The 24,506-nt window shown below is 53.8% G+C and overlaps 1 protein-coding gene across 2 annotated transcripts; it reads left to right on the forward strand.

Annotated features, from left to right (window-relative positions):
- The first annotated feature begins 64 nt into the window (after positions 1-64).
- On the forward strand, positions 65-19,373 carry SF3A1 (splicing factor 3a subunit 1). Of its 2 annotated transcripts, XM_027566334.1 has the most exons (17): positions 71-246; positions 4,343-4,464; positions 8,724-8,931; positions 10,027-10,284; positions 11,256-11,330; positions 12,336-12,486; positions 12,854-13,047; positions 13,886-14,003; positions 14,259-14,444; positions 15,127-15,248; positions 15,347-15,592; positions 16,118-16,325; positions 16,818-16,972; positions 17,928-18,029; positions 18,143-18,214; positions 18,869-18,987; positions 19,225-19,373. In XM_027566334.1, the coding sequence occupies exons 1-16, from the start codon at positions 184-186 to the stop codon at positions 18,968-18,970; spliced, it is 2,382 nt and encodes a 793-aa protein (XP_027422135.1). In that variant the 5' UTR covers positions 71-183; the 3' UTR covers positions 18,971-18,987; positions 19,225-19,373. The 2 variants fall into 2 exon arrangements, with proteins under 2 accessions (XP_027422134.1, XP_027422135.1); XM_027566333.1 differs by having other exon boundaries at positions 65-246; positions 18,869-19,373.
- Positions 19,374-24,506: the final 5,133 nt, after the last annotated feature.

The following is a 24,506-nucleotide window of genomic DNA, read 5'->3' on the forward strand; positions in this document are numbered from 1 at the left end:
CGGGAAGTGACGTCACGTAGAAGGGGAGGGTCCGGATGTGCGTCAGCATCGCCCCCCTCGGCGACAATTCGGTCGGCTGCCGCCATCTTGAGAGCTTGTCGTACTGTTGGTGCGGGGAAGGCGCTTTGACGCCGCACCGCTCACCTACACCGAGGCGGACTGGCAGCCCTGAGCGTCGCAGTCATGCCGGCCGGACCCGTGCAGGCGGTGCCCCCGCCGCCGCCCGCGGCCACCGAGCCCAAACAGGTACGGCGAGGTCTGCACCTCCACCGGCCGCTTGAGCAGGCCTAGGCCCTCCCCTCCGACGCGGGCGCTCCTAACTCGTGCAGGAAGGAGCTGCCGCTTAGGAGGATTTCGGGGGACTCCAAGTCCCAAGAGGCAGCGCGCTTCCCGCCTGCCTTCGGCTAGCGGAAGAAGCCTTGTTAGAACCGTGGTTCTCAACCTTGAGGTCCGCGGACCAGCGGCACTTGGGTAGATTAGAAATGCTGATTTCCCACCCCAGACTTCTGAAATCAGAATTTGCGTTTTTAATAAGATCCCACGGTGATTCATTAACGTTTGAGAAGCCCTGTTTAGCGCATCCTCCAGTCTTGTGTGGTTAATTGGGCCTTTGCCCTGGAGTCCCTAATTACCCAGCCTGCACGGTACATCTTTGAATGTTAACTCTCAGCGTTTGTTTTGTGCTTACTGTAAGCCCAGCACCGTGCCGGGCTACGATGTTAGCCAAATGAGTGAAGCACAGTTCGTGACTTAGGAAGGTCACGGACTAGTGGGGAGACAGATAAGAGAGAATACTTAGTAAATATATTTATCGTCTCAGTCACCGTAAATGATGTAGTTTCAGACAGCCCTTAAAAAGATTTCAATCAGCTAAGGAGGAAGACGGGGGTCAGTAATTGCAGAGTGATAAAGTACGGGTAGTAGGAATGAGGCAGGAATTCTTTTTGAACAACTATTTATTTTGTATCGGAGTATAGCTGATTATCAGTCCATTCTAAAGGAGATCAGCCCTGGGATTTCTTTGGAAGGAATGATGCTAAAGCTGAAACTCCAGTACTTTGGCCACCTCATGCGAAGAGTTGACTCATTGGAAAAGACTCTGATGCTGGGAGGGATTGGGGGCAGGAGGAGAAGGGGACGACAGAGGATGAGATGGCTGCATGGCATCACTGACTCGATGGACATGAGTCTGAGTGAACTCCGGGAGTTGGTGATGGACAGGGAGGCCTGGCGTGTTGCGATTCATGGGGTCGCAAAGAGTCGGACACGACTGAGCGACTGATCTGATCTGATCTGATCTGATAGCTGATTATCAGTGTTGTGGTAATTTCAGGTGAAAAGCAAAGGACTCAGCCATGCATATACACGTATCTGTTCTTCCCCAAACTCCACTCCCATGCAGGCTACCACTTGTGATATACAATAAGTCCTTGTTGGTTATCCATTTGGAATATAGTGGTGTATACATGACCTTCCCAAACTCCCTAACTATTCCTCCCCCCTGGTAACCATAAATTTGTTTTCGAAGTCTGTTAGTCTCTTTTTGTTTTGTAAGTTCATTTATATCATTTCATTTTGGGAGGGATTGGGGGCAAGAGGAGAAGGGGACGACAGAGGATGAGATGGCTGGATGGCATGACTGACTCGATGGACGTGAGTCTGAGTGAACTCTGGGAGTTGGTGATGGACAGGGAGGCCTGGCGTGCTGCGATTCATGGGGTCGCAAAGAGTCGGACACGACTGAGCGACTGATCCGATCTGATCTAAGGGATGCCATACGGTACTTCTCCTTCTCTGACTTACTTCCCTCAGTATGCCACTGTGAGTCCATCCATGTTGCTGTGAATGGCATTATTTCATTCTTTTTAGTGGCTGAATAATATTCTATCATACATGTGTACCACATCTTCTTCTTCCGTTCATCTGTCGATGGATGTTTGAATGGTATTTGCTTCCGTGTCCTGTGCTGCCTGCTGTGCTTAGTTGCTTAGTTGTATCTGACTTTGCAACCCCATGCACTGTAGTCCAGGCTTCTTTGTCCATGGGGATTCTCCACGCAAATACTGAAGTGGGTTGCCATGCCCTCCTCCAGGGGTCTTCCCAACTAAGGGACCGAACCCAGGTCTTTTGCATTGCAGGTGGATTCTTTACTGTCTGAGCCACCAGGGAAGCCCAGGAATACTGCAGTGGGTAGCCTGTCCTTTCTCCAGGGGATCTTCCCAACCCAGGAATCAAACTGGGATCTCCTGCACTGCAGGCAGATTCCTTACCAGCTGAGCTCTCAGGGAAGCCCTTCCATGCTTGGCTATTTTAAACAGTGGAGGCAGCGATTCTAATCAACATTGCTTTGATGGGCTAGAGGAGAGCTTAAGGTAGGCGAAGCCCATGGGAGTGTAAGCTAAGTTGTGTTCAGAAGGATGAATCAGTAGTTCACCAGGTAGGTGATGGGGCAGGCAAATACCATTCTGTATTCATTCAGCAAATTTATTTATTGAGCATATCCTATCTGTTGACCACTGCAAGTACCTCTGTAACCCTGGCATTTTCCCAGTATTTGGGGAAAAATAAGCCAGGTAAAGCCACTTAAGTGCAGAGATACTGAGGTCGGAATCAAACAGTGCCTCTGGTCAAGGGTAAAGAAGGTTAAAGCATGGAGTTGGGAAAGTGGTACTTAAGAGCTGTATTACTGGGGATTTGAACTTTTCCTAGCAGGCTTTTGGGAGAAGAAGAACGGATGTAAGCTGGAAATTGACATGTTTGTGTTGCAGAAATGGAGGTAGACAGTGATGTGGAGAATTGCTCAGAGGAACGATTGGTCATGTTATTTGAAAGACGAGGACCTGGCCTACACTGTGGCTGGGGTGTGGGGCAGAGGGCACTGACATCACGAAAGATGAGATGCTGATGGTGCAGGCTCTCCTCTAAACCAATGCGTTGGAATCCCGGTTCTGCCACGTGGGCCTCTGCAGGGAGAAGTCTCCATTCCTCAGTTTGTCATCTGTAGAATGCCAGTAGTAAGAATCCTTAACATCACAGGGCTCTGTAAGGCTTATAGATGTAATATGCTTAAAGTGCTCAGAGAAGTATGTGGAACCTACTCTGTGCTTGAGAAGTGTTCCTTACCGCTGAATGTGGAGCTTGAGGAAAGGAGAAGAGACCCATGTTTCTGCCCTGGGTGACTGGAGGCACGGTTGGCTGTCCACGAGGAAGGTGGTTGGAGATGAAAGTGCCTGGGACCGTGGCTCTTACGGCTCTGTGGCCACGTGAGAGTGACGGGGGGCATTGGTGTGGGCAGGGTGGTGCGGCCTAGCGGTGCTGGGAAAGTGGGGGATGCGCTGTCAGTGCCTACTGAGGACAGTGTGAGTCTGAAAAGAGGACAGAATTTGGGGGACACTCACATTATAGGGCAGGGGGTGAAACGGGAGCCAGGAGGGAGACCTGGGTGGGACGGTGGGCAAGAGAGACAGGTGAGAATAGGGCCCGGGAGGTGAGGCTCTTGTGACGGGGTGGTCACTGGTCGCATGGCCAGATAACCACAGTAGCTGGCCGTAGGCTATCTTTCTTGACTTTGACAAGAGCCCTGATAGGAATGGGGATCAGGTGGGAGGTGAGGAAGTGGGGGCGACAAGCCTGAGGGCACACGGGCTGTTGAGCTACCAGGGGAGGGCTGGGGGAAGGTGGTAGCAGTCGGGAAGGTGAGGGTGGCGGAGAAGCTTTCTAACATGGGAGGCTTGGCCCTTTGTTAGAGGAAGAAGCTGGTGAGGAGAGAGTGTTGGAACTTATAGGGCAGTTAATGCTGAGCATTCCAGTGGTTTCACAGACCTCTTGAACGTTAAATGGTGGTTTAGACCGTAGAATGGGTGTCGAGGGAAACGGCATTCGAGGCAGGAGTGGCCAGCAAGGAGTTTCCCATTTCTTTATTCAGCAGACGGTGGTGAAATATCCTGTATTAGGCACATCCAAGGGTGTGGGGATACACACACGGCCTTCTGGATTCTGGTTTCTCAGAATGTGGTCAGATCGATGTCCCATCGTTCCCCCCGCCACACATCTGAGTCACCTGGACGCTTGGTGAAAATGCAGACTCCCAGTGTTGCAGAGGTGGTCCAGCGAGGGGAGCCAGGGAGGCCGCTCTTCTCATTGGTCCCTGGGAGAGTCCCGTGCACGCCCAGAGCTGTTGAGAGAAGTGGTTCTTCGGGAGCAGAGGTTCCGAACTTGAGGAAGTCGTGATGAATTGAATGGGAGAGAGTCTGTGTTCTCAGTAATATCCTAGAGGAGTTTAACGGTTGGCATTCGACACTAAGCCAGAGACTTAAAGGCCTTCCTTTTCCTGTTTTCACAGCCCACAGAAGAAGAAGCATCTTCAAAGGAGGATTCTACCCCATCCAAGCCCGTGGTGGGTATTATTTACCCTCCTCCGGAGGTCAGGAACATCGTTGACAAGACTGCCAGCTTCGTGGCCAGGTAACGTAGCTGCTCCTGCTCGCGTGGGTCACAGGTGGGTTTTAGCACAGAACTGAATTCTCACGAGGTAACAGCTGGGTTTTTAGAGTGGCATTGTAGGCTTAGGCCTGTCAGCTCATCGGAGAGCACAGTATGGTGTGAGGTCGGCTGTGGGCAGGACTGGCATCTCTAACATGGTCTGGCGGTGGCAGAGGACAGGCCCACCCAGCTCCAGCGTCACCAAGAACCTGTGCTTCCTAACCAGGCCTGAAGAAGTGCCTGGAAGACTGTTTTGTCAGAGATGTGTGTCCGTTCTGAGCTGCTGGCCTGAGGAAGACAGAACAGGGAGTAGACAGTCTCACGGAGCAAGGACTGCATTCCTGACCCAGCTGCAGAATGGAATAGCATGCCCCCCACAGAGTTACTGTGAGGCCGGAGAGAGGGGACCGGGTGCAGTTTGGGTGCGTCGTGTAGCTGTCAGCCCAGATGGCGTGGAAGTCAGCTGGATTTCCTCTTGTCCCTCCCCATTATACTTGAGCACACCCACGCTTCCTCAGATGGAGTCTCCTTGATGGCCACTTGACTCCAAAGGTCAGCCATCCCTGGTGTAGTGCACTTCGAGTATTCCTTTGGCAGCCAGCAGGCCACGTCCAGCCTTCAGATCTTTTGTTCGTTCTCAGTGATTTCTCTAACTTTTGAATTGGTTGTCACTGCTTAGAAATGAGATTGCACCATAAGTCTGGATTTCTGGCTGCTGCTAAATTGGACGGTTGCTTGCATGGAAACGGTATCCAGCCTCGAGCAGAGCGCTGCCCGCAGTCAGGCCCGCGCTTTCCAGGGAACCACACCTTGACCCTGGGACAGTGTCCCCGTCTAGGAGTGGGCTAGCTTTGGTTTAAGGCAAAAACATCATTGAGTAGACGGGTCCTTCCTTTCTCAGCCTCCTTATGAAATGAAACATAGAAAGAGGCTCCTCTGGTGTCTTTCACTGTGTCAGGCTCCGTGTAAATTAACCTTCCACATTTCCAAGGCTTTGATTAACCTGGATACTGGGCTGAAACGGCTCTGTGCCTGATTAAACATTATGGGGCCATGTCTGACTTAGGGCAGCAGGTATTGCACGCATAACTTTAATATATCATAGTAACACTCATTCTTCCCCTTTTCCCCGGGTATTCTGAAGACAATAAACAGCAAGAAGATGTTAGAGGACGAATTACCGGTCTCACAGCCAGAATAGTTTCTACCAGCTGTTTTCGCTTTCTCCTGTCCTCCTGGGTCTTGGCGTCCTTTTTTAGGTCCTTGTACTGGTGGAGGTACTCTCACACCCTGCTTTCTCCCATCCGCCGGTGCTGAGCGTTCTCCTGGGTCGCCCCTAGTCTGCCGCCTGCTCCTCTCCGGAGAAGACGCGCCGTGTGCGGCGTTGGCCTTCCTTGACCTGGCCCACTCCTCTGTGTCTTCCTTGGAGGTTGTTCGAGCATTTCAGTTTGGCACATAAAGCTGGGAGGAAGTCTTTTCCTAGAAGAAAACTCTGTGTGGCACATTGCTGGCCGAAAGAGCATTTTAAAATATTTCTTAAACATTTTGCCAAACGGCTTTCCAGTCATTTTGTGCCAACCACAGAAATAAGAATTCTTTCCAAGTTCCCTTAATAATAAATTTGTACGTCCGCATCTCTAGATCTTGACTTTGACTCCTGTCTGACTCTTGGCGACCCCCTGGACTGTAGCCCACCAGGCTCCTCTGTCCACGGGATTTTCCAGGCAAGAATACTGGAGCAGGTTGCCATGCCCTACTCCAGGGGAGCTTCCCGAACCAGGGGTTGAGCCTGTGGCTCCGGCCCTGCCTCCTACGTTGCAGATGGATTCTTTACCGCTATGCCACGTGGGAAGCCCCAATTGCCTCGGAGGCGTTTCTGAAGTCTGTGGACTTGCTTTCGTTAGTGTTGCCGTGAAGGGACAGGTCAGCTTCTCGGGCTGGATTCAAGCAAACGTGCAGGACCCTCTGCTTTACTTGTGTGGGGTTCACGTGTATTGAGTGAGTAAAATTCACCAGGCCAGTGTGGTTTTCCAAAAGGAGTTTTTTCTCTCTAGGTTTGGTTTTCCCTTCCCTGCATTTTCCTGTCAAGAAACTGAAGTGGAAATTACCCTTAAAAAGTCCCACCAGCTGGGTTGAGTCAGACTCATGTTTTTTTTTTCCTGCTGAAATCTATTCCTTATGTTAGAGAATATAATTCTAAACATAAGTGAGTGAAGTCACTCAGTCGGGTCCAACTCTTTGCGACCCTGTGGACTGTAGCCCACCAGGCAAGAATACTGGAGTGGGTTGCCATTTCCTTCTCCAGGGGATCTTCCCAACCCAGGGATCGAACCCAGGTCTCCTGCATTGCAGGCAGACGCTTTAACCTTTTAGCCACCAGGGAAGCTAATTTAAAGCAACAGAGTAGCTTGGAATAAGCATGTCTGTCCTCTCGTCATTTTATATTTCAGATCGTTACCAGATGTGAGGTTATGGCTTAGGAGTTGGTGGTAGAGAAGACACCCAGAGCCCCTTTTTTGGCAGCCCTTTGGGTGGCAGCGTTGTTTAGCCGTATTTAAGTGGACATCGACCTTGTGTGGTTCACATTATTTTACGGTGGGGGGAACCCTTCGTCCTCGAGCATGGGCTTCAGCTGGGCTAGCACACTGTCACACCCAGACCTCGCGGTGTTAGTCACACCGCCGAGTGTGACCAGAACTTGCGGAGGAGCTAGCCGGGGTGTTGATGACCGCGGCCGCCGAGGTTGCTAAGGTGGGGCACAGCGTTGCCTGCACCCCGCCTCCTCTTCAGGTGACCGGGCCGGGGCGTGGAAGTCTGAGGACGGGGGGCGGACTGGCTGCCCCCAGCCTCTGGAGCCGCCCCTTGGTGTGTCTGGGGCGCTCTTGAGAGCAGGGCTCTGGCCGGAGGAGTAAGGGAGGCCCCACAGCCGTCTCCTGGCTCCCAAGTCACCTCTCCTGTTCGTAGGGCAGCCCCTTCCAGCCTTCAGAGCAGTAACAGGCCCTGGGGTGTTCAGGCCTGTGTGGTTCAATAGACTTTGGCTTCTCGTTCACTCATCAGTTTTCTCAATACTTCAGAGTAGAGAGAGAAGGTGGTATTTAGCCATATTTTACCGTGGGAAATTGAGTCAAAGAGATGTTCAGTAACTTGGTAAGTCAGTAGTGAACCCCAAACTTGAACACATCCATATCTTGTGTCTTTAAGGTGAGTGCACTTTCTGACTGATAACGGGTATTGTGGATGTGTGACACCTTGAAATGTTACTGTTGGGACTCTATTAAAAAATCAGGGTTCCCTATACATCACGAGAGGGACGTTTTTCATTCTGAGGGTTTAAAGGCATACACACTGGGGACATAGGGTGTGTGTGGGAAACTCCTCCAGATACAGAGAGACGGGCCTCCCTGACGTCACGTCACTGTCCTGAGTGTGCTTTACGCAGCAGCTTGGACCCCGGGCCCTGGAGAGCAGTGTTTCCTGTATGAGTCCACCCAGTAGTAAAGGAGGTGATTATAGCCGTTACTTGGACAAGGTGTTAAACCCTGTTCACGTTTTCTTTTTTTTTCCATCCTTGCTGGCTAGAGGCCAGCATCTCAGTTTAGTGTTAACACATCCTTGATGCCTCACAAGCACTCAGTCATCCTGCTTTTCGACTAAGAACTGCTTTCAGTCTCAGCAAACTTTGAACTGAACTTGAACCGTGCCATGCTGCTTTGATTTCATTGTATTGACTCGTATGATGCCTTTTGTTAGCAAAGCCATAGTGACTTCTATTTGAAGTAGTAACATATGCCTTCCTCCCCCTGTTGCCCCCTTCCCCCCGCAGCACCCCCACTGCCCACCCCCCCCAGAGCCCTCTGCAGTGCAGTGAGAGCGCGTGGAGTCCTAACCCCTAGACGCCGGGGGATTCTCATGCCTTCCTTTGAAAGTATTTTCTTCGAAGTGAATACATTTTATTAGAAGGGCGCTAGTGAGCTGGTTTTAGAGCTGGCGAGACTGGCAGAGGTGCTGCAGGAATGACGGAGGTCTGAGGCCCTGGGGTCGCTGAGGCCTGCGTGGGCTGCAGGAGGCAGGGGCGCCGGCCGCTGACGCCAGGAGTCTCGGGGAGGTGACCTGCTGTGCCAAGGGAGGGGCCCGTTCGAGTGGTGGGTGGTGGCAAGAATGGGACTTGAGTGAGCCGTATTCTGGTCCAAGCACTTGAAAGCGCTGGGGTATCGATGCTTCTCTTTTTTCCCTTTTTCTAGAAATGGACCTGAATTTGAAGCGAGGATACGACAGAACGAGATCAACAACCCCAAGTTCAACTTCCTGAACCCCAACGACCCTTACCATGCCTACTACCGGCACAAGGTCAGCGAGTTCAAGGAGGGCAAGGCTCAGGAGCCCTCGGCCGCCATCCCCAAGGTCATGCAGCAGCAGCAGCAGGCCTCCCAGCAGCAGCTGCCCCAGAAGGTGGGAGCCCGCCCTGCACCTCACTGCCCTGGGGCTGGGGGAGGGAGACAATGAACTGCTGTCCACACCCCGCAGCCACACGGGCAGGAACGTGAGGCCTCTGTCCGCATCTTACAGAGGTGGATGCTGAGCCTCACACAGCAGAGGGTTGCTGACAGTTGGCGTTGGCTGAATGCCTGTCCAGCTCTGTGCTCAGAGCTTTGGCAGCCTTGTCTCACTGGTGCCTCACGGGCTGCGTGAGGAGGCCAGTAAAATGACCCTTTTTCAGACGAGGACTCTGAGGCTCAGGGAAGCACAGTCCACCCATGGCCACGGAGTCAGGACCCTAAAGTCCAGGCTCCCAGTGCCTGCTCCTTGCCTGACCGTGGCATCGGGGCAGTGCCACGGCGTGGCTTGTGGACCCCTTCTTGTGTGTCCCTCTCTCCTGTCTCACCTTCCCGGGGCCCTTCTGTGTGGCCTGTCCTCATACCCTCGTAGCACTGTGGAGGACTCGGGCTGTCAGTGAGGACATGTTTTGCCTGCTGTGTGGACCTGGACCGACCTTTCTCTTTGCTCCCTCCCGAGCCATGGTGACAAAGGCTACCCCTTGTGTTACTGTGGGAAATAAAGGTTGGAGAAGGTTCTGAGACCTTGCATTGCAATTGATTACTCCTGGTGCCTCAGGCAACCTCAGTTTCCTCATCTGTAGAAAGAATTCCCAGTACTTGTGTCCACTCATGGTTCGTGTGGAGGTCAGATGAGGGGTCCTCTGCACATGTGTAGGGCTTCCTACATCCTCTGTCCCCCTTGGGTGGGATTTAATAAACTATCCCTGTTGGATCTTCTGCCACCCAGTTTTGGTCCTCAGTTTCAGGGCAGCAGGGGACATGCAGAGAGACACGGTTCTCACTCAGAAAGCCACTCAGGAGCTGAGGCCACCCTTGGCCGAGACATCGATGCTCTTTGAGTTGGGCTTCTCTCCCTCCACGTGCTGGGGCATGCGTGTGATTAACAGAGGAGTAGAGAGCCATGCCGTCCTCTGGTGGTGCGAGCCTGCCCTGTCTCTGGAGCCAGTCCACCTCTTGCCTCTCGCCTCACATTCCCTTTGCATCTTAGGTTCAAGCCCAAGTGATACAAGAAACCATTGTGCCCAAAGAGCCCCCTCCCGAGTTTGAGTTCATCGCAGACCCCCCTTCCATCTCAGCCTTCGACCTGGACGTGGTGAAGCTGACAGCTCAGTTTGTGGCCAGGAATGGGCGCCAGTTTCTGACCCAGCTGATGCAGAAAGAGCAGCGCAACTACCAGTTTGACTTCCTGCGCCCGCAGCACAGCCTCTTCAACTACTTCACGAAGCTGGTGGAGCAGTACACCAAGGTGCCTGGGCGGGGCCCCGGGGGAGAGCACGCTGTCGCCAGTGACGGCTCTCCTCCATCCTTGGACTTGAATGGCCTTGGACAGCCATTCAAGTCACCAGACCCGAGGGTTATTACAGTATCAAGTTTAAGTGAGCCCTGGGTTAACTTCCCCTAGCGGGCTGCTTCCAGGGTTAACTGCTTCCTGTTCCTTCTCCCTCAGAACCTGGGTATGGACATTTAGCACTCTAACCTGAGGGCGCTGGTGTGTCTCTGGACTTGGGAATTCCAGGAACAGATCTGTTCTTGGGGAAGGGGGACAGGGAGGGTGGAGTGGGGCTGAGCCGCTTTGCCAGTGAGGGTGGGTACGGTTGGGCCGGTTGGAAAGAGTGGCTCTTTTACACGAGGCCACCATTTGCTCTCTTAGCAAATAAGCTTTGAGTGCCAGGCGCTGTTCCAAGCTCTGGGTATGCAGCAGTGAACTGAAGACAAAAATCTCTTGTCTTTGTGGAGACTGGTCTAGCGAGGGGGCGACAACTAAGCGCACCGTTAGTGTGTGTCAGGTGGTGATAAACACCGTGGATAAAACGCTGCAGAGAAAGCAGGGCGTGGAAGTCCCGGGAGGGGAACCTGTGGGCTGCAGTCTTCAGCGTGGTCACTGGGGATCCTGGGGCCTGTGCAGAAGCGTAAGGGCAGATCCGCCCCGGGGTAGTCACTGCATGCTGACGGTGTGCATGGCGATCTGCTGGTGCTTTTACTTACTCCCTGCTAATCCTCGCAGCCTTTTACGTTGATAACGCCACCTTTAAGTGGCGGCGTCACCGTTTTGTAGAAGCAAACCAAGGTATGGGGGTTAAGTACCTTGCCTAGGGTCGCCCAGTCAAGTGCAGCTGAGGTTGGCCCTGTCATCCCGTGCTCTCCTCTCTCCTCCGCAGGCCGCTCTGTCCCGTGTTGTGCTGCACTAACAGGTGCTTTAACTCTTCTGTGTTTCAGATCTTGATTCCACCCAAAGGCTTATTTACCAAACTCAAGAAGGAGGCAGAGAACCCCCGGGAAGTTTTGGACCAGGTAAACTGAATTTCTTCCTTTCTTCCTTTTTAATAGTTTTGCTTATTTGTGGCTGTGCTGGGTCTTTGTTGCTTTGTGCGGGCTTCCGCTGGTTGTGGTGAGTGGGGGCTGCTCTTCAGTGCGGCGTGTGGGCTTCTCGTGTTGCGGAGCACAGGCTCTGGACACGTGGGCTTCAGGAGATAGAGCACACGGGCCCTCGAGTGCTCGGGCTTAGCTGCTCTGAGGCATGTGGAATCCTCCCAGATCAGGGTTCCAATCCATGTCCCCTGCATTGGCAGGTGTGCCACCAGGGAAGTCCTAAACTGAGTTTCTTACAACCAGTTACTGACCGCACAAGTTACAGTGTGTGGGTTCTGCTGTGTGTTTGGAAATGGTCTCTGAATCGGCCCCTTGTTATGCTCCAGGCACAGTCGTGGTGGGAAGAAGGGCATTGAGGCTGCAAAGAGCAAAGAAACCTGGGTTCTCTGGTCCCTAACTTGCCACTCTTCTCTTCTCTTCTCTGTCTCCGGTTTTCTTCTTTTGCTAGAAGCCAGCTTTTGAATGGGTTCTTGGGCAACAATTGCCTTTTGAAGTCTGGTTTACAGAGTCAGGAGACCAGGCATGTTGATCTGGCTGTTCTGGGAGGCTGCTTGAAGCCTTCGGTTTTGCAGGCTGTCAGGCAGCCGCGGCTCCTGTGGGCACGTGGTTGTCACACAGACTTCCTGGGAGGGAGGAGTTTGCTCGCCACCCGCCAACTCAAGCAGAAAACTTTGAGGTTCTAACAGAGAGCTGCCCTTGGGGCCCAGACAGAGGTCTCTGGCATTCAGATTTTCATCCTGTCCAGCCTCTGGGCCTGGCTGAAACCAGATGCAGATTCCATAGTCTGCTCCAGGAAGTCCCTCTGGTGGGCAGAGCAGCCTCCTGTTCTGAAGGAGACGCTGGCTCTGGTGAAGGCCCTGGAGCTGACAGCCTCCTTGGGAGCCGACCCTGATTCCGCTCAGCACTGTGCCGTTCCCCTCCCTTCAGGTGTGTTATCGCGTGGAGTGGGCCAAGTTCCAGGAGCGTGAGAGGAAGAAGGAGGAGGAGGAGAAGGAGAAGGAGCGGGTTGCCTACGCTCAGATCGACTGGCATGACTTCGTGGTGGTGGAAACAGTGGACTTCCAACCCAACGAGCAAGGTTGGTCTGTGACTCCTGTTGGCAGAGCCAGGAGCTTGGCGCCATCATCCTGGGAGAGCGGGCCAAGCTGTCCCCGGGGATCGGGAGGATCCCGGGGAGTGGGCCAGGCTGTCCCCAGGGAGCAGGAGGATCCCGGGGAGTCTTCTGTCTCCTCCCTGTTTCCAGAAGACTTCGGTCCTTCTGCTGCCCCAGTTACACGCAGTTCAACAGATAGCATTGTGCGCGGCCCTGGGTGGGCTTCTGGGGGTGGGAGAGAGACCAGGCGGCCCCAGCCCTGAGAGCCGACGGCATGGGGCGGGCCGCCCGACAGGCCTCTGATGGGAGTGTCTGCGGAGCCCTCCCTTGACTCCTGCTCGCCCTCTGCCAGGGAACTTCCCCCCGCCCACCACCCCGGAGGAGCTGGGGGCCCGGATCCTTATTCAGGAGCGCTACGAGAAGTTTGGGGAGAGCGAGGAGGTCGAGATGGAGGTTGAGTCCGATGAGGAGGACGAGAAACAGGAGAAGGCGGAGGAGCCTCCGTCCCAGCTGGACCAGGACACTCAAGTACAAGACATGGACGAGGTGCGCTCCTGGGGGGCCTGGGGTGACTCTTTCCTGGAGCCAAGGGCAAGGGGGTGCGCTCCTCTGAGTGAGTGTGCCAGCCCCCTCTTGACGCCTGAGAGGAGGCCTGGGTCCTGAGTAAGGTGTCCCTTTTTCCAGCTCAGGCAACAAAGGTCCCTTCGTAGGCGAGGCTCCGTGAGCCGTGCCGGCTTGTTTGGTGACCGTCCTCCTCTGCCCAGAGGCCCCGCTTACTACCGCCCCCAGGCTGGCTCTCCTTAGGGAACCCTCTGTGCCGGATATTTGGATGCTTTTGAGCCTAGGCCCAAACGATCAGCAGTTTCCAGAGCTTTTCTGACTGTAGCTTGTGCTTCCTCTGGGCGCCTCTGCCCCTTCGAGCCAGGCCTCCCCGCAGGCTTAGAGTCTCCAGAGCCAAGCCACTTTCCTCCCCTCGGAAAGAATTTGTGTGCAGCCTGAGAAGAAAGGCCCACGTGTCTGTGGGAATTGACTTTTTCTCTCCCTCCCAGCATTGCTCTGTGCGTGGCTCCCATTGAGCGCTGACTTGCCCCCCATGGCCCTCCCCAGCACGTTAAGTGCCGTTGGCCTCCTGGGACTGCCTGGTGCCAGCTGCTGGAAATGCCTGGGCAGAGTGTCAGCACCACAGCCCCCAGCGCTGCCATTCAAGCTGTGAGGAAGCTGCCTGGCCTGCTGCCGGCTGGCCCCGGCTGCCCAGGGAGCTTAGCATGGGGATGCTGGCCTGCAGGGGCCTCGGCTGCTTGCCACCCTGTGAGCTGCCGGGCTCGGCTGCAGGGAGGTGGCTTCTCGTTCCTGCTCTGAGTCACGCCACTGCCTTGCTTTTCAGGGTTCGGATGATGAAGAAGAAGGGCAGAAAGTGCCGCCACCCCCGGAGACACCCATGCCACCTCCTCTGCCCCCAACTCCAGACCAGGTTATTGTCCGGAAGGACTATGACCCAAAAGGTGGGTTCCGTTTTTCTGCCTCGTGTTTCTCAGACCTGTGTTTGTTTCCAGGATGGGGGCTTGTCATAAGGCATTGGGAGCCCCTGTGTCGTGGGCCCCACAGCAGGGCGTGGGACTTGGTCGTCTGTGGTGCCCTGGCTCAGCGCACAGGGCCTGGGAAAGCATGGCACTGCGTGGGCAGTGCAAGAATGAAGCAGCACCCTCTTAACCCAGGCTGCCACCCAGGTTCTCACTCGGCCCTCTGTTGCCTTTCAGCTTCCAAGCCTCTGCCTCCAGCCCCCGCTCCCGATGAGTATCTTGTGTCCCCCATTACTGGGGAGAAGATCCCTGCCAGCAAGATGCAGGAGCACATGCGCATTGGGCTTCTCGACCCCCGTTGGCTGGAGCAGCGGGATCGCTCCATCCGTGAGAAGCAGAGCGATGACGAGGTGTACGCGCCAGGTGAGGTGGGGTGTTCCCCACTCGGACCACACCCCTCCTTTGACTCAGCCCTAATTCACTTTGGCCCATTGGGATCTCTTAAGTTAATAGTCAACTTGCTTTAATCAAATGCAGAAAGCTTTGAGGTCAGCAGGAGCTTTTGAGGATAGGTGTGGTCTAGGAAGCTACAAAAGAACCGCCTGTTTTCTAGAAACCCTGCAGAGGCGGGCACCCGAGGTGGGTGGCGTGTGCCCGTCGGCATCCTGGAGCAGGATCTGACTGCAGCCGGGAGGGGTGCTCACTCCCAGGCCATCTTGGAGTGGAGGCTGTGGTGGCTGGAGGGCGCTGTTGGTCCCTTGATTGTGAGAAGCAGCCCTACAGGGAGGGAGCAGACTGTCCCGGAGGCTGGAGACCCCTCTTCTAGAGTCCGGGCTCTTCTGCTTGCCACGCTGCTCATGTGGCTCTGTCCTCTCAGATGCCTTTCGTTAAGTCGGGGTTGGACACGCTCCAGTTTCCAGGCCTAGTGCTCATCAGGCGGCCTTCCCCAGGCTCAGAGGGCTGGCACGAGGCACTGGGACCCACAGACAGCTGTGTCCCGTAAGAACAGCCTCCACCTGCACCGACTGAGCCGCCGTCCTGTCGGCCGGGCACCGGGTTTAGTTTTCCTCTCTGTTGCCCGCCTCTGTTGTCTGGCTCTGTCCAGGTCTGGATATCGAGAGCAGCTTGAAGCAGCTGGCCGAGCGGCGTACAGACATCTTTGGTGTGGAGGAAACGGCCATCGGTAAGAAGATCGGCGAGGAGGAGATCCAGAAGCCGGAAGAGAAGGTGCGGCTCGGTGACTGCCACCACCTTTCCTGTTGCCAGCACCCCACTTGCGCTTAGTTCCGGGAGCCCTGACCAGTGTGGCTTCGCCTCCCATGCAGGTGACCTGGGACGGCCACTCTGGCAGCATGGCCCGGACCCAGCAGGCCGCCCAGGCCAACATCACCCTCCAGGAGCAGATTGAGGCCATCCACAAGGCGAAGGGCCTGGTGCCGGAGGATGACACCAAAGAGAAGATCGGCCCGAGCAAGCCCAACGAGATCCCCCAGCAGCCGCCGCCGCCGTCCTCAGCCACCAACATCCCCAGCTCGGCCCCGCCCATTACATCGGTGCCCCGGCCGCCCGCGGTTAGCCCGCAGCCACCCCGGACGGGTCCCTGGAGCTGGGTTCCCCGGGTTGGACAGTGCCGGCTCAGGGCAGCGGTCTCACAGGAGCCTGAGGGCAGAATGGGTCAAATCAAGAGAAAAGAACCCTTTAGTTAGAAGTGGGAACCTCCAGGCTGGCCTTCCATTTGTGTGGAAGGGCTGGAACCGGGAGGGAGGCGGGTGGCGAATGTGAGAAGCAGGCTTGGGTCGGGGGGCCGGGAGGACTTAAGGGGCCTTGGAGGACCGCTGGCCTGACTCCGGTGGACTGAGTCAAGGGCAGTCCCCTCAGTTTCTCTCTCAGTGGGTGGAGTCCCAAGCGGCAAGAATGTCGCCCTGGGTCTCTCTCCGTGTGGTTTGTGGTTCTGTCAGGGCCCCGTGTGAGGCTGCGCTCTTAGCCCCAGGCTATCCAATGCTGTCCCCAGAGGCTGCAGGGGGTCGGCTGCCGGCTGGTGTGCCCTGGGGTGCAGCCTCGGCTTCCCGTGACCCGCGGGTCCCTCCCGCCCGCAGATGCCGCCTCCCGTCCGCACCACAGTTGTGTCCGCAGTACCTGTCATGCCCCGGCCCCCGATGGCATCCGTGGTCCGGCTGCCCCCAGGCTCAGTGATCGCCCCCATGCCGCCGATCATCCACGCGCCCAGGATCAACGTGGTGCCCATGCCTCCCTCGGCCCCTCCTATCATGGCGCCTCGCCCACCACCCATGATTGTGCCGACAGGTCAGTGTCATGTCGTTTTCCAGGCCACTGGGTCAGTGCTACAGACCAGGCCCGGAGCAGAGCAGTGGCTGAGGGGAGCGCCAGCTGTTCGAGCTGTGGCTCCAGCCCAGAGGAGAGCCTCGACTTAGCTCTGTGAGAGATTCCTGGGGTGGAGGAGGTTGGGCTCCTGGCTCTTGGGGGAGATAGGCTGATGAGGCAGACCTGGGGTATGTGCACCCAGTGGGGTCAGGCCTGAACGGGCGCTGAGGCCTGTTGGCGGCTCCTGCTCCTTCCGTCGGCCCCGCCCTTCCTCCAGTTTCCTGGTACCCGGTCTGGGCAGGCGCCCAGGTCCCCTGCTGGGGAGCTCACTGGCTGCCAGACTCAGCCAGGAGTGGTCTTTCATGCTTCTGCCTGGGAGAAGTCGGAAACCTGTGCAGTCTCCCCTCACCGTCAGCCGCCGGGGTCCTGGGCGCCTTCCTCCCACTCACGTGGCTGCTCGCTCCTGCCCTGCAGCTTTTGTGCCCGCCCCGCCCGTGGCACCTGTCCCTGCTCCAGCCCCCATGCCGCCTGTCCACCCCCCGCCTCCCATGGAAGACGAGCCTGCCTCTAAGAAACTGAAGACCGAGGACAGCCTCATGCCCGAGGAGGAGTTTCTGCGCAGAAACAAGGCATGTGACCCAGAGTTGCCCACACGTGCAGTGTCTAGACAAGTCGGGGGGACCGTCCTGCCCCCATTACACGCCTTGGCCCACCCTGTGCTGCTCCCCTGGTTTTGGCTTCTGGGACCTAGGTCAGCTGCTGGAGGCCCAGGAGGCTTCTGAGGCTTCCAAGTGCCCAACATGCCTGATGTGGGGTCAGCCGCCAGCTGTCAGCGGTCCCCCTGGTGTGAACGGTCGTAGAGGCCAGCAGGGAGGCCCAGCTGCACAGGCAGCCGGGCTCCAGTATGAAGGGGGTTCAGGACACAGGAGGAAATCCTGGGGACAGTTCTTCGTTTCTCTGTGAACTTTGCCTCCAGTTGCCGCCCTCAGGAGTCTTGTAGGGATCCTGTTGGGATATTAGGAACAAGGGCTGGGAACCTTGGCACTTCCGGGGCCTGGGGAAGCTGGCAGGCTCTAGTGAGGAGGCAGAAACAGTCCCAGCCCCACTGCCCCAGGGCATTTGAGCAGATCCTTTTTTTTTTTCCTTTCTGACAGTAGTTTCCATTTCTTGAGTACCTACTCAAGTGCTGGGATAGAACCACGCCTTTTACTGAAGGCTTGCAGCCTCACCAGCCAGCAGTTGTGATCAGCTGCTTCACTGAGTTGGGAACCCAGGTCTTCTGACCTCACAGTTCATGTTCTTTCCCCTGTGGTACTTCCTGAGGCTTGCAGAGCACTTTCATGTCCCTTCTTCAGCTCCAGCCTAACCATTAGGCAGGTTAGGGATCATTCTAAAGAAGAGAGATCAGTTCTTGAAAAAGGGGAGTGAGTTGTTCCATGTCACAGGTGGTGTCAGTAGTAAATCAGGCCAGAGTCCAGGAGTCCTGATGGACAGGTGACGTTGTCTCAAGGGCCCGGGACTAGAGATCATAGTTCCTGTTTGGCCCAGGACTTCCCCGGCATAATGGCCACTCCTGATTTGCAGGGTCCAGTGTCCATCAAAGTCCAGGTGCCCAACATGCAGGATAAGACAGAATGGAAACTGAATGGACAGGTGCTGGTCTTCACCCTCCCCCTCACAGACCAGGTAAGAGTTGCTGCCCCCAACTGGCCTCAGGCACAGGGGCACCAAGGCCTCAGGGGGACGCTTCCTCCAGCTGACCTTAGCGAGGGGTGGCTGACCGCTCCTCCATCCCACAGGTCTCCGTCATCAAGGTGAAGATTCATGAAGCCACAGGCATGCCAGCAGGGAAACAGAAGCTGCAGTACGAGGTGAGTTGGGTGTCAGCCGCCCTTGTCCTCTGTTGTCCCAGAAGCTAAGTCATTTGTGGGATCAGGAGTGGGGAGATGCCTCGTTGTGGCCATGTAAGTCCATCCTAGAAGCCATGATGCTGGTGGCGGGTGCTGGGGCAGGTTAGTCTGACAGGGTGAGAGGCTCTGGCAGGGTCACAGCACAGTCTTGTGTGGGGTATGGACGTCTCAGTGACATCTGGGGACAAGACTTGGGGGTGCTCTGGTAGGTTCCTGCCCCGGGGGTGGAGCCACCCCAGCGAGTGTGGCCTCAGGCAGCCCGGCTTTGTGCTCAGACACAGGTGGCGGCCCAGCCACCCTGGCACGGCCAGATGAGGGGCTGCTGCGTTCACCCTTTTTGGACTTTGACTCTGATCCCTACTCCAGGCCTTAGTTTCCTTCTCTGTAAAATGAGGCTCTTGGACTAGCTGGTCTCTCAATCTTACGATTTGAGAGTCAACATTCATGGGTTGATGAGGGCCAGATTCTTGGGAGTGTTGCACTCCCGCCCAGCGCCACTCCCGTTCCTGCCCCTCGTGCCTTCAAGCCCCTGTGTTTGCTAAGAGTGTTGGGAGCTGTGAAGCAGCTCATTGTGCTCACACTGCCCTGGGCTGAGGCACTCCTTCTATTTCCTAGGGCATTTTCATCAAGGATTCCAACTCGCTGGCTTACTACAACATGGCCAACGGTGCCGTCATCCACCTGGCGCTCAAGGAGAGAGGCGGGAGGAAGAAGTAGGAGAAGCCTGCTCTCAGGTCCTGCCACTGTTGCTCTGCCTCTCCTGCCCCCACTCCCTGGCCCCGAGCCAGGAGACCCTGACTTGCACATTTGTGTCCCTCTTGCTGAGTTTGGAAATTCAAATTGGCCGGCAGAGTTCCCCACCCCCACCCCCAACATTGATCGCAGAGGGCTTTCTCAGGCTCTCTCCTCCCCAGTGGTCCCTGGAATCCCTTTGTGCTCGGGTCTTGGTTTGAGGGCATTCGTTTCTTCAGGCAGCCTGTTAGGAGACGTGAAACCAGGAATGCCCTGTAGGATGCGATCACAGCGCCAAGTGGCTCGTAGAGAGTGGCTGTCGTCATCATCGTTGATCATTTGGTATTTTGCCACGGGCTAATAAACCTCTTCAACCCTTCTTGTGAAATCAGTGTCATGAGACTTGTCTCCTGGCCACCTTGCCCTGTCTGGACCTAGGACTATGGAGTATGGCACGGTGCCTGTGGCTCCTCTTCTGCTCTGAGAAATGCTGGGCTTCTAACTGAATTCTTGCCTCCATCCAGTCTTCTATGACTCTTTCTTAGGTATGTTTTTATTGCCTTTTTGAAGCACATGGATCTTCAAAAGGCATAGCCCTGTGTGTATAACAGACTAACACGGAACACCTTCAACATGCCAGGACCCCAGAAGAACACAGAGCGCTGGGCTGCAGTTCCTGGGTCAGTGGGCAGCACGCAGATGAGACCAGAGGGTGGCAGTTTGCCAGGCCAGGGCTCACTCATCACCTGATAAGTGACCTTGAGCAGGTGGCTTATGCGGAGTGAGCACAAGTGTATGATGAGGTGTTTTTTTTTTTTTTTCCAAAAATGTATTTATTTTAAAACTACTTCATTGTTCCAAGGCCATAAACTGTTTTTGTTAAACTTTATAAAATTATCCAACTATTTACTGTTTCAAGCACTTGATCAATTTTAATGAGGTAAGTGCTGTGCGGCTTGCAGGACCCTGGCTCCTGGCCAGGGATTGAACCAGGGCCAAGGCAGTGAGAGCCCAGAACCCTAACCACTAGGCCACCAGGGAACTCCCTGAGTCATGTGATCCTGATGTGGGCGTTCCTGTTTAACACGTGAGTGAACTGGGCACAGAGGCTGAATCACATGCCCACAGTCGCACAGTGAGAAGATAAAAAGAGAATGTGTGCAAAACACTTGCCACAGTCCTCGCCCCCTCGTGGGGGCCAGGCTCAGGCGGTTATTTTCAGAGTTGTGCTGTCACAGGGAGGTAGGTGCTGCTGTGCGTGGGTGTTCACAGGGAGGAAGTTGAGAGCCTGTTGATAACCATTTCCTGGTTTTCAACCTAATGTTGATTTCATTCTGAAGATCTTGTGTGTTTCCCCCCTGAGAGTTCCCAGTGCCTTTTCTTTCATTGCTTCCATTTCATCCTGAGAAGTCATTTCCCGGGCCCAGAGGGGTGAGGCCATCCCCGAAGTCACAGTGTTCTAGTCACCATTCCCTCCACTGCCTCGCCAAACTCAGTTTCCAGCTCTAGACCTTGGGCTCAAGTGGCCCTTCAACTGCCAGTTATGTGGCTCCATTACAAACTGCTCACGTTTGCAACTTGGTTAGTGGGATGTTATTCCTCACTCTGACATTTGCTTCCCGCCTGGTAACTAGAAATTTCCCCCAGGGGCCAGGACTGAAATTTGGCTTCCTGAAGTTCCAAGGTTTGGGTGCCAGAAGTAAGCCAGCTGTTGGTTGCTTCTCCGTGACCAACACCAGAAATCCCCCTGGACAGCCCCTGGGTCTTGTTCCAGGGGGAAGGGGGTTAGTAGAGCTGGGGGAGTCCCACACTCCAAGCTCTCTTCTCTTCCCGGTATGGCTCTGGGACCAGCCTGTCCTCCACAGATGGGCAGATCTCACAGGCCTTCCGTGACTGAGGCTGTGCCTAGATGTTGGGAATGCTGCTGGCGGAATGTCAGTGAATGGGTCCTTTGAGCCGCCGTCCAGGGCCTGAACTCAGCTTCCCGGAGCTCCTGAATGAACATCTGTTCTGGCTCACTCAGTTGCAGAAGGCCCATTGACCAGGCGGCCCTGTGGTTGCCAGTGGCTGCAGGCCCGGCGTGCAGCCCAGCTCTCTGCACTTCTTGTTTAGAGCCTACAGCGTGTAGGCAGCCCCTTGCTTGCACAGCTTTTCTGACCTCACTTGCATTCCTCTGGGGATTATCTGGCCAATTTTCTAGATAAGATGGATACCCCGAGGCCAGCAAGGGCTCTGGAAGGCTAAAGCTGCTCTTGTATTCCTGGTGACCACAGCATCCTCACACCTTGCCAGACTGTGAAATGGGGAGAAATGCTCCTGCTGTGAGATTTCTGGGAAAACGGCCTGGCGCAGTGCTTTCAGGCTCACTGATTTTGAAGACTTGGACGAAGAGGGTTCTTCAAGTAGTAGACACTAAGGAATTTCAGTTCCACCAGCTGCTTGAAATGAAAACCATGTAGCCCATTGGAGGCCACTAATGATTAAAACCATTTCACGTTCTAAAATTATATATTAAGAGAATGTATACAAAAATTGTATCAGAGTACTTGAAATATGCGGTACACTGTAATTACAGCCATCCTTATAGGTAATATTTCATTTATTCCTATAATGCAAAGGGGAAACAATGGAAATAGACTTTATTTTCTTGGACTCCGAAATCACTATTTCCATTGTTTGCCCATCTATTTGCCATGAAGTGTTGGGACCGGATGCCATGGTCTTAGTTTTTTGAATGTTGAGTTTTAAGCTAGCTATTTCGTTCTCCTCTTTGACTTTCATTAAGAGGCTCTTTAGTTCCTCTTTGCTTTCTGCCATAAGGGTGGTGACATCTGCCTTGTCTTAGGCTGAGGTCAACTAAACAAGTTGGTGCTCCGTATCTCTGAGCCGTGGTGATGATTAAATTAGAGATAGACCTGTGTCCTAGTACAGAGTGAAGGAAAACAGCCTCCTCACCACTGAACGTCAGTCAATTCAGTTGCTCAGTCGTGTCCGACTCTGCAACCCTGTGGACTGCAGCACGCCAGGCTTCTCTATCCATCACCAACTCCTGGAGCTTGCTCAAACTCATCCATTGAGTCAGTGATGCCATCCAACCATCTCATCCTCTGTCGTCCCCTTCTCCTGCCTTCAATCTTTCCCAGCATCAGAGTCTTTTCTAAGGACTCAGTTCTTCACATCAGGTGGCCAAAGTATTGGAGCTTCTGCTTCAGCATCAGTCCTTCCAATGAATATTCAGGACTGATTTCCTTTAGGGTTGACTGGTTTGATCTTGCAGTCCAAGGGAATCTCAAGAGTCTTCTCCAGCACCACAGTGCAAAAGCATCAGTTCTTCATTGCTCAGCCTTCTTTATGGTCCAACCCTCACATCCATACATGACTACTGGAAAAACCATATCTTTGACTAGATGGACCTTTATTGGCAAAGTAATGTCTCTGCTTTTTAATATGCTGTCTAAGTTGGTCATAGCTTTTCTTCGAGGGCGTAAGTGTCTTAATTTTGTGGCTGCAGTCACCATCTACAGTGGTTTTGGAGTCCAAGAAAATACAGTCTCACTATTTCCATTGTTTCCCCATCTATTTGCCATGAAATGTTGGGACCTCTTTCACTTTCATTAAGAGGCTCTTTAGTTCCTCTTTGCTTTCTGCCATAAGGGTGGTGTCATCTGTGTATCTGAGGTTATTGATTATTTCTCCTGGCAACCTTGATTCCAGCTTGTGCTTCGTCCAGCCCGGCATTTTGCATGATGTACTCTGCATATAAGTTAAATAAGCAGGGTGACAATATACAGCCTTGTCGTACTCCTTTCCCATCATTGAACAGAAGCTACCAGAAGAGTCATCCACTGGATGGATAGATGGAGGAAGCATGTGAGCCTGGAGCTGCTACCATGAATTCTAGCTTGAGGATGAAGTGACCAGAGGAAGGAGGACAAAGAGAAAAGGGGGTAACAAGGCTGACATCCTTGGTGACAACCTTTGAATCAAACTGCTCCTGAAGCTTATATACAAAAAAGTGAATGTTTTTAAGCTGTGGGACCTTCTAACTGCACTTTTGTGCTAACCCCATTTGTGTTGTCTGCCAAAACAGTCTTAACTGTTATCCTCAGTGTAGGGATAAAGAGCCTCTTGATGAAAGGGAAAGAGGAGAGAGGAAAAGTTGGCTTAAAACTCAACATTCAGAAAACTAAGATCATGGCATCCAGTCCCATCACTTTATGGCAAATAGATGGGGAAACAATGGAAACAGTGAGAGACTTTATTAACTAAAAAGCTATGGTTTTTCCAGTGGTCATGTATGGATGTGAAAGTTGGACTATAAAGAAAGCTGAGCTCTGAAGAACTGATGCTTTTGAACTGTGGTGTTGGAGAAGACTTGAGAGTCCCTTGGACTGCAAGGAGATCCAACCAGTCCATCCTAAAGGAAATCAGTCCTGAATATTCATTGGAAGGACTGATTCTGGAGCTGAAACTCCCAATACTTTGACCAACTGATGGAAAGAACTGACTCATTGGAAAAGACGCTGATGCTGGGAAAGATCAAAGGCAGGAGAAGGGGACAACAGAGGATGAAATCATTGGATGGCATCACCAACTCTATGGACATAAGTTTGAGTAAGCTCCCGGAGTTGGTGATGGACAGGGAAACCTGGCGTGCTGCAGTCCATGGGTCGCAAAGAGTCGGCACGACTGAGCAACTGAACTGAACCAAAGGGATAAAGAAGCTTTATAGTTTGTTTGCTCTTCATAGGCTCCTGGGCACCAGCTATCTACTTTATGAACGTCAGCTCTGCTGTCATTATAGATAAAGACTATGATATCTGGACATCTGTTTGTTCCTGGCGAACACTGGCATTTCCTGAGCATATTCTAGGATCCAGGTCAGGGTGCTGGCCAGAGGCCTGTGTCAGGGCCTCATACACTCCTACTTATGATGCCAGTAAGATAAGACTCGCAGGTTTTCAACACATTCCTGTAGGTCTGGCCATGCACCTCTTATCCTTTAAAGAATACTGCAGCCGGTCTACCAGGGTGTTTCACAGTGTTGCCAAAGGCCTGTATTTTGTGTTCCAGTGAACCACGTGATTGTGCAGGGCATTCTTCTGAACCATCCATTCATTCACTTCTGCTTTCCTACTCACTCAGCTACACTGTCTTCTGAACCTGCTTCCCTTTCAGGGCCTTTGTGCTTGCTGCACACTGTTCTTCCAGAGCACTGCAGAGAGCCTTCCTCATTTCCTTCTGCCTCCACTTCTGCCCAGCCCTCCCCCAGAGTTACTAGAGTAACATCAGATAAGTTAAAGAGCTCGAGTCGGAAGTAAAGAACTGTAACATTTATTTATTATCCACTGTATGCTGAAGGCTTCAGAGATGGTCCACCAATTCTTCACCAAGTAATGACTGACATTCTTATTTTTTAGAAGAGGAAACAGGATCTGAGAAGCTAAGCAAATTTTTTTTTTTTTTTAATTTTGGCCACAATGCAGGGCATGTGGGATCTTAGTTCCCTGACCAGGGATCG

This window comes from Bos indicus x Bos taurus, chromosome 17 (assembly GCF_003369695.1).
Source record: "Bos indicus x Bos taurus breed Angus x Brahman F1 hybrid chromosome 17, Bos_hybrid_MaternalHap_v2.0, whole genome shotgun sequence".
Taxonomy (NCBI): Eukaryota; Metazoa; Chordata; class Mammalia; order Artiodactyla; family Bovidae; genus Bos; species Bos indicus x Bos taurus.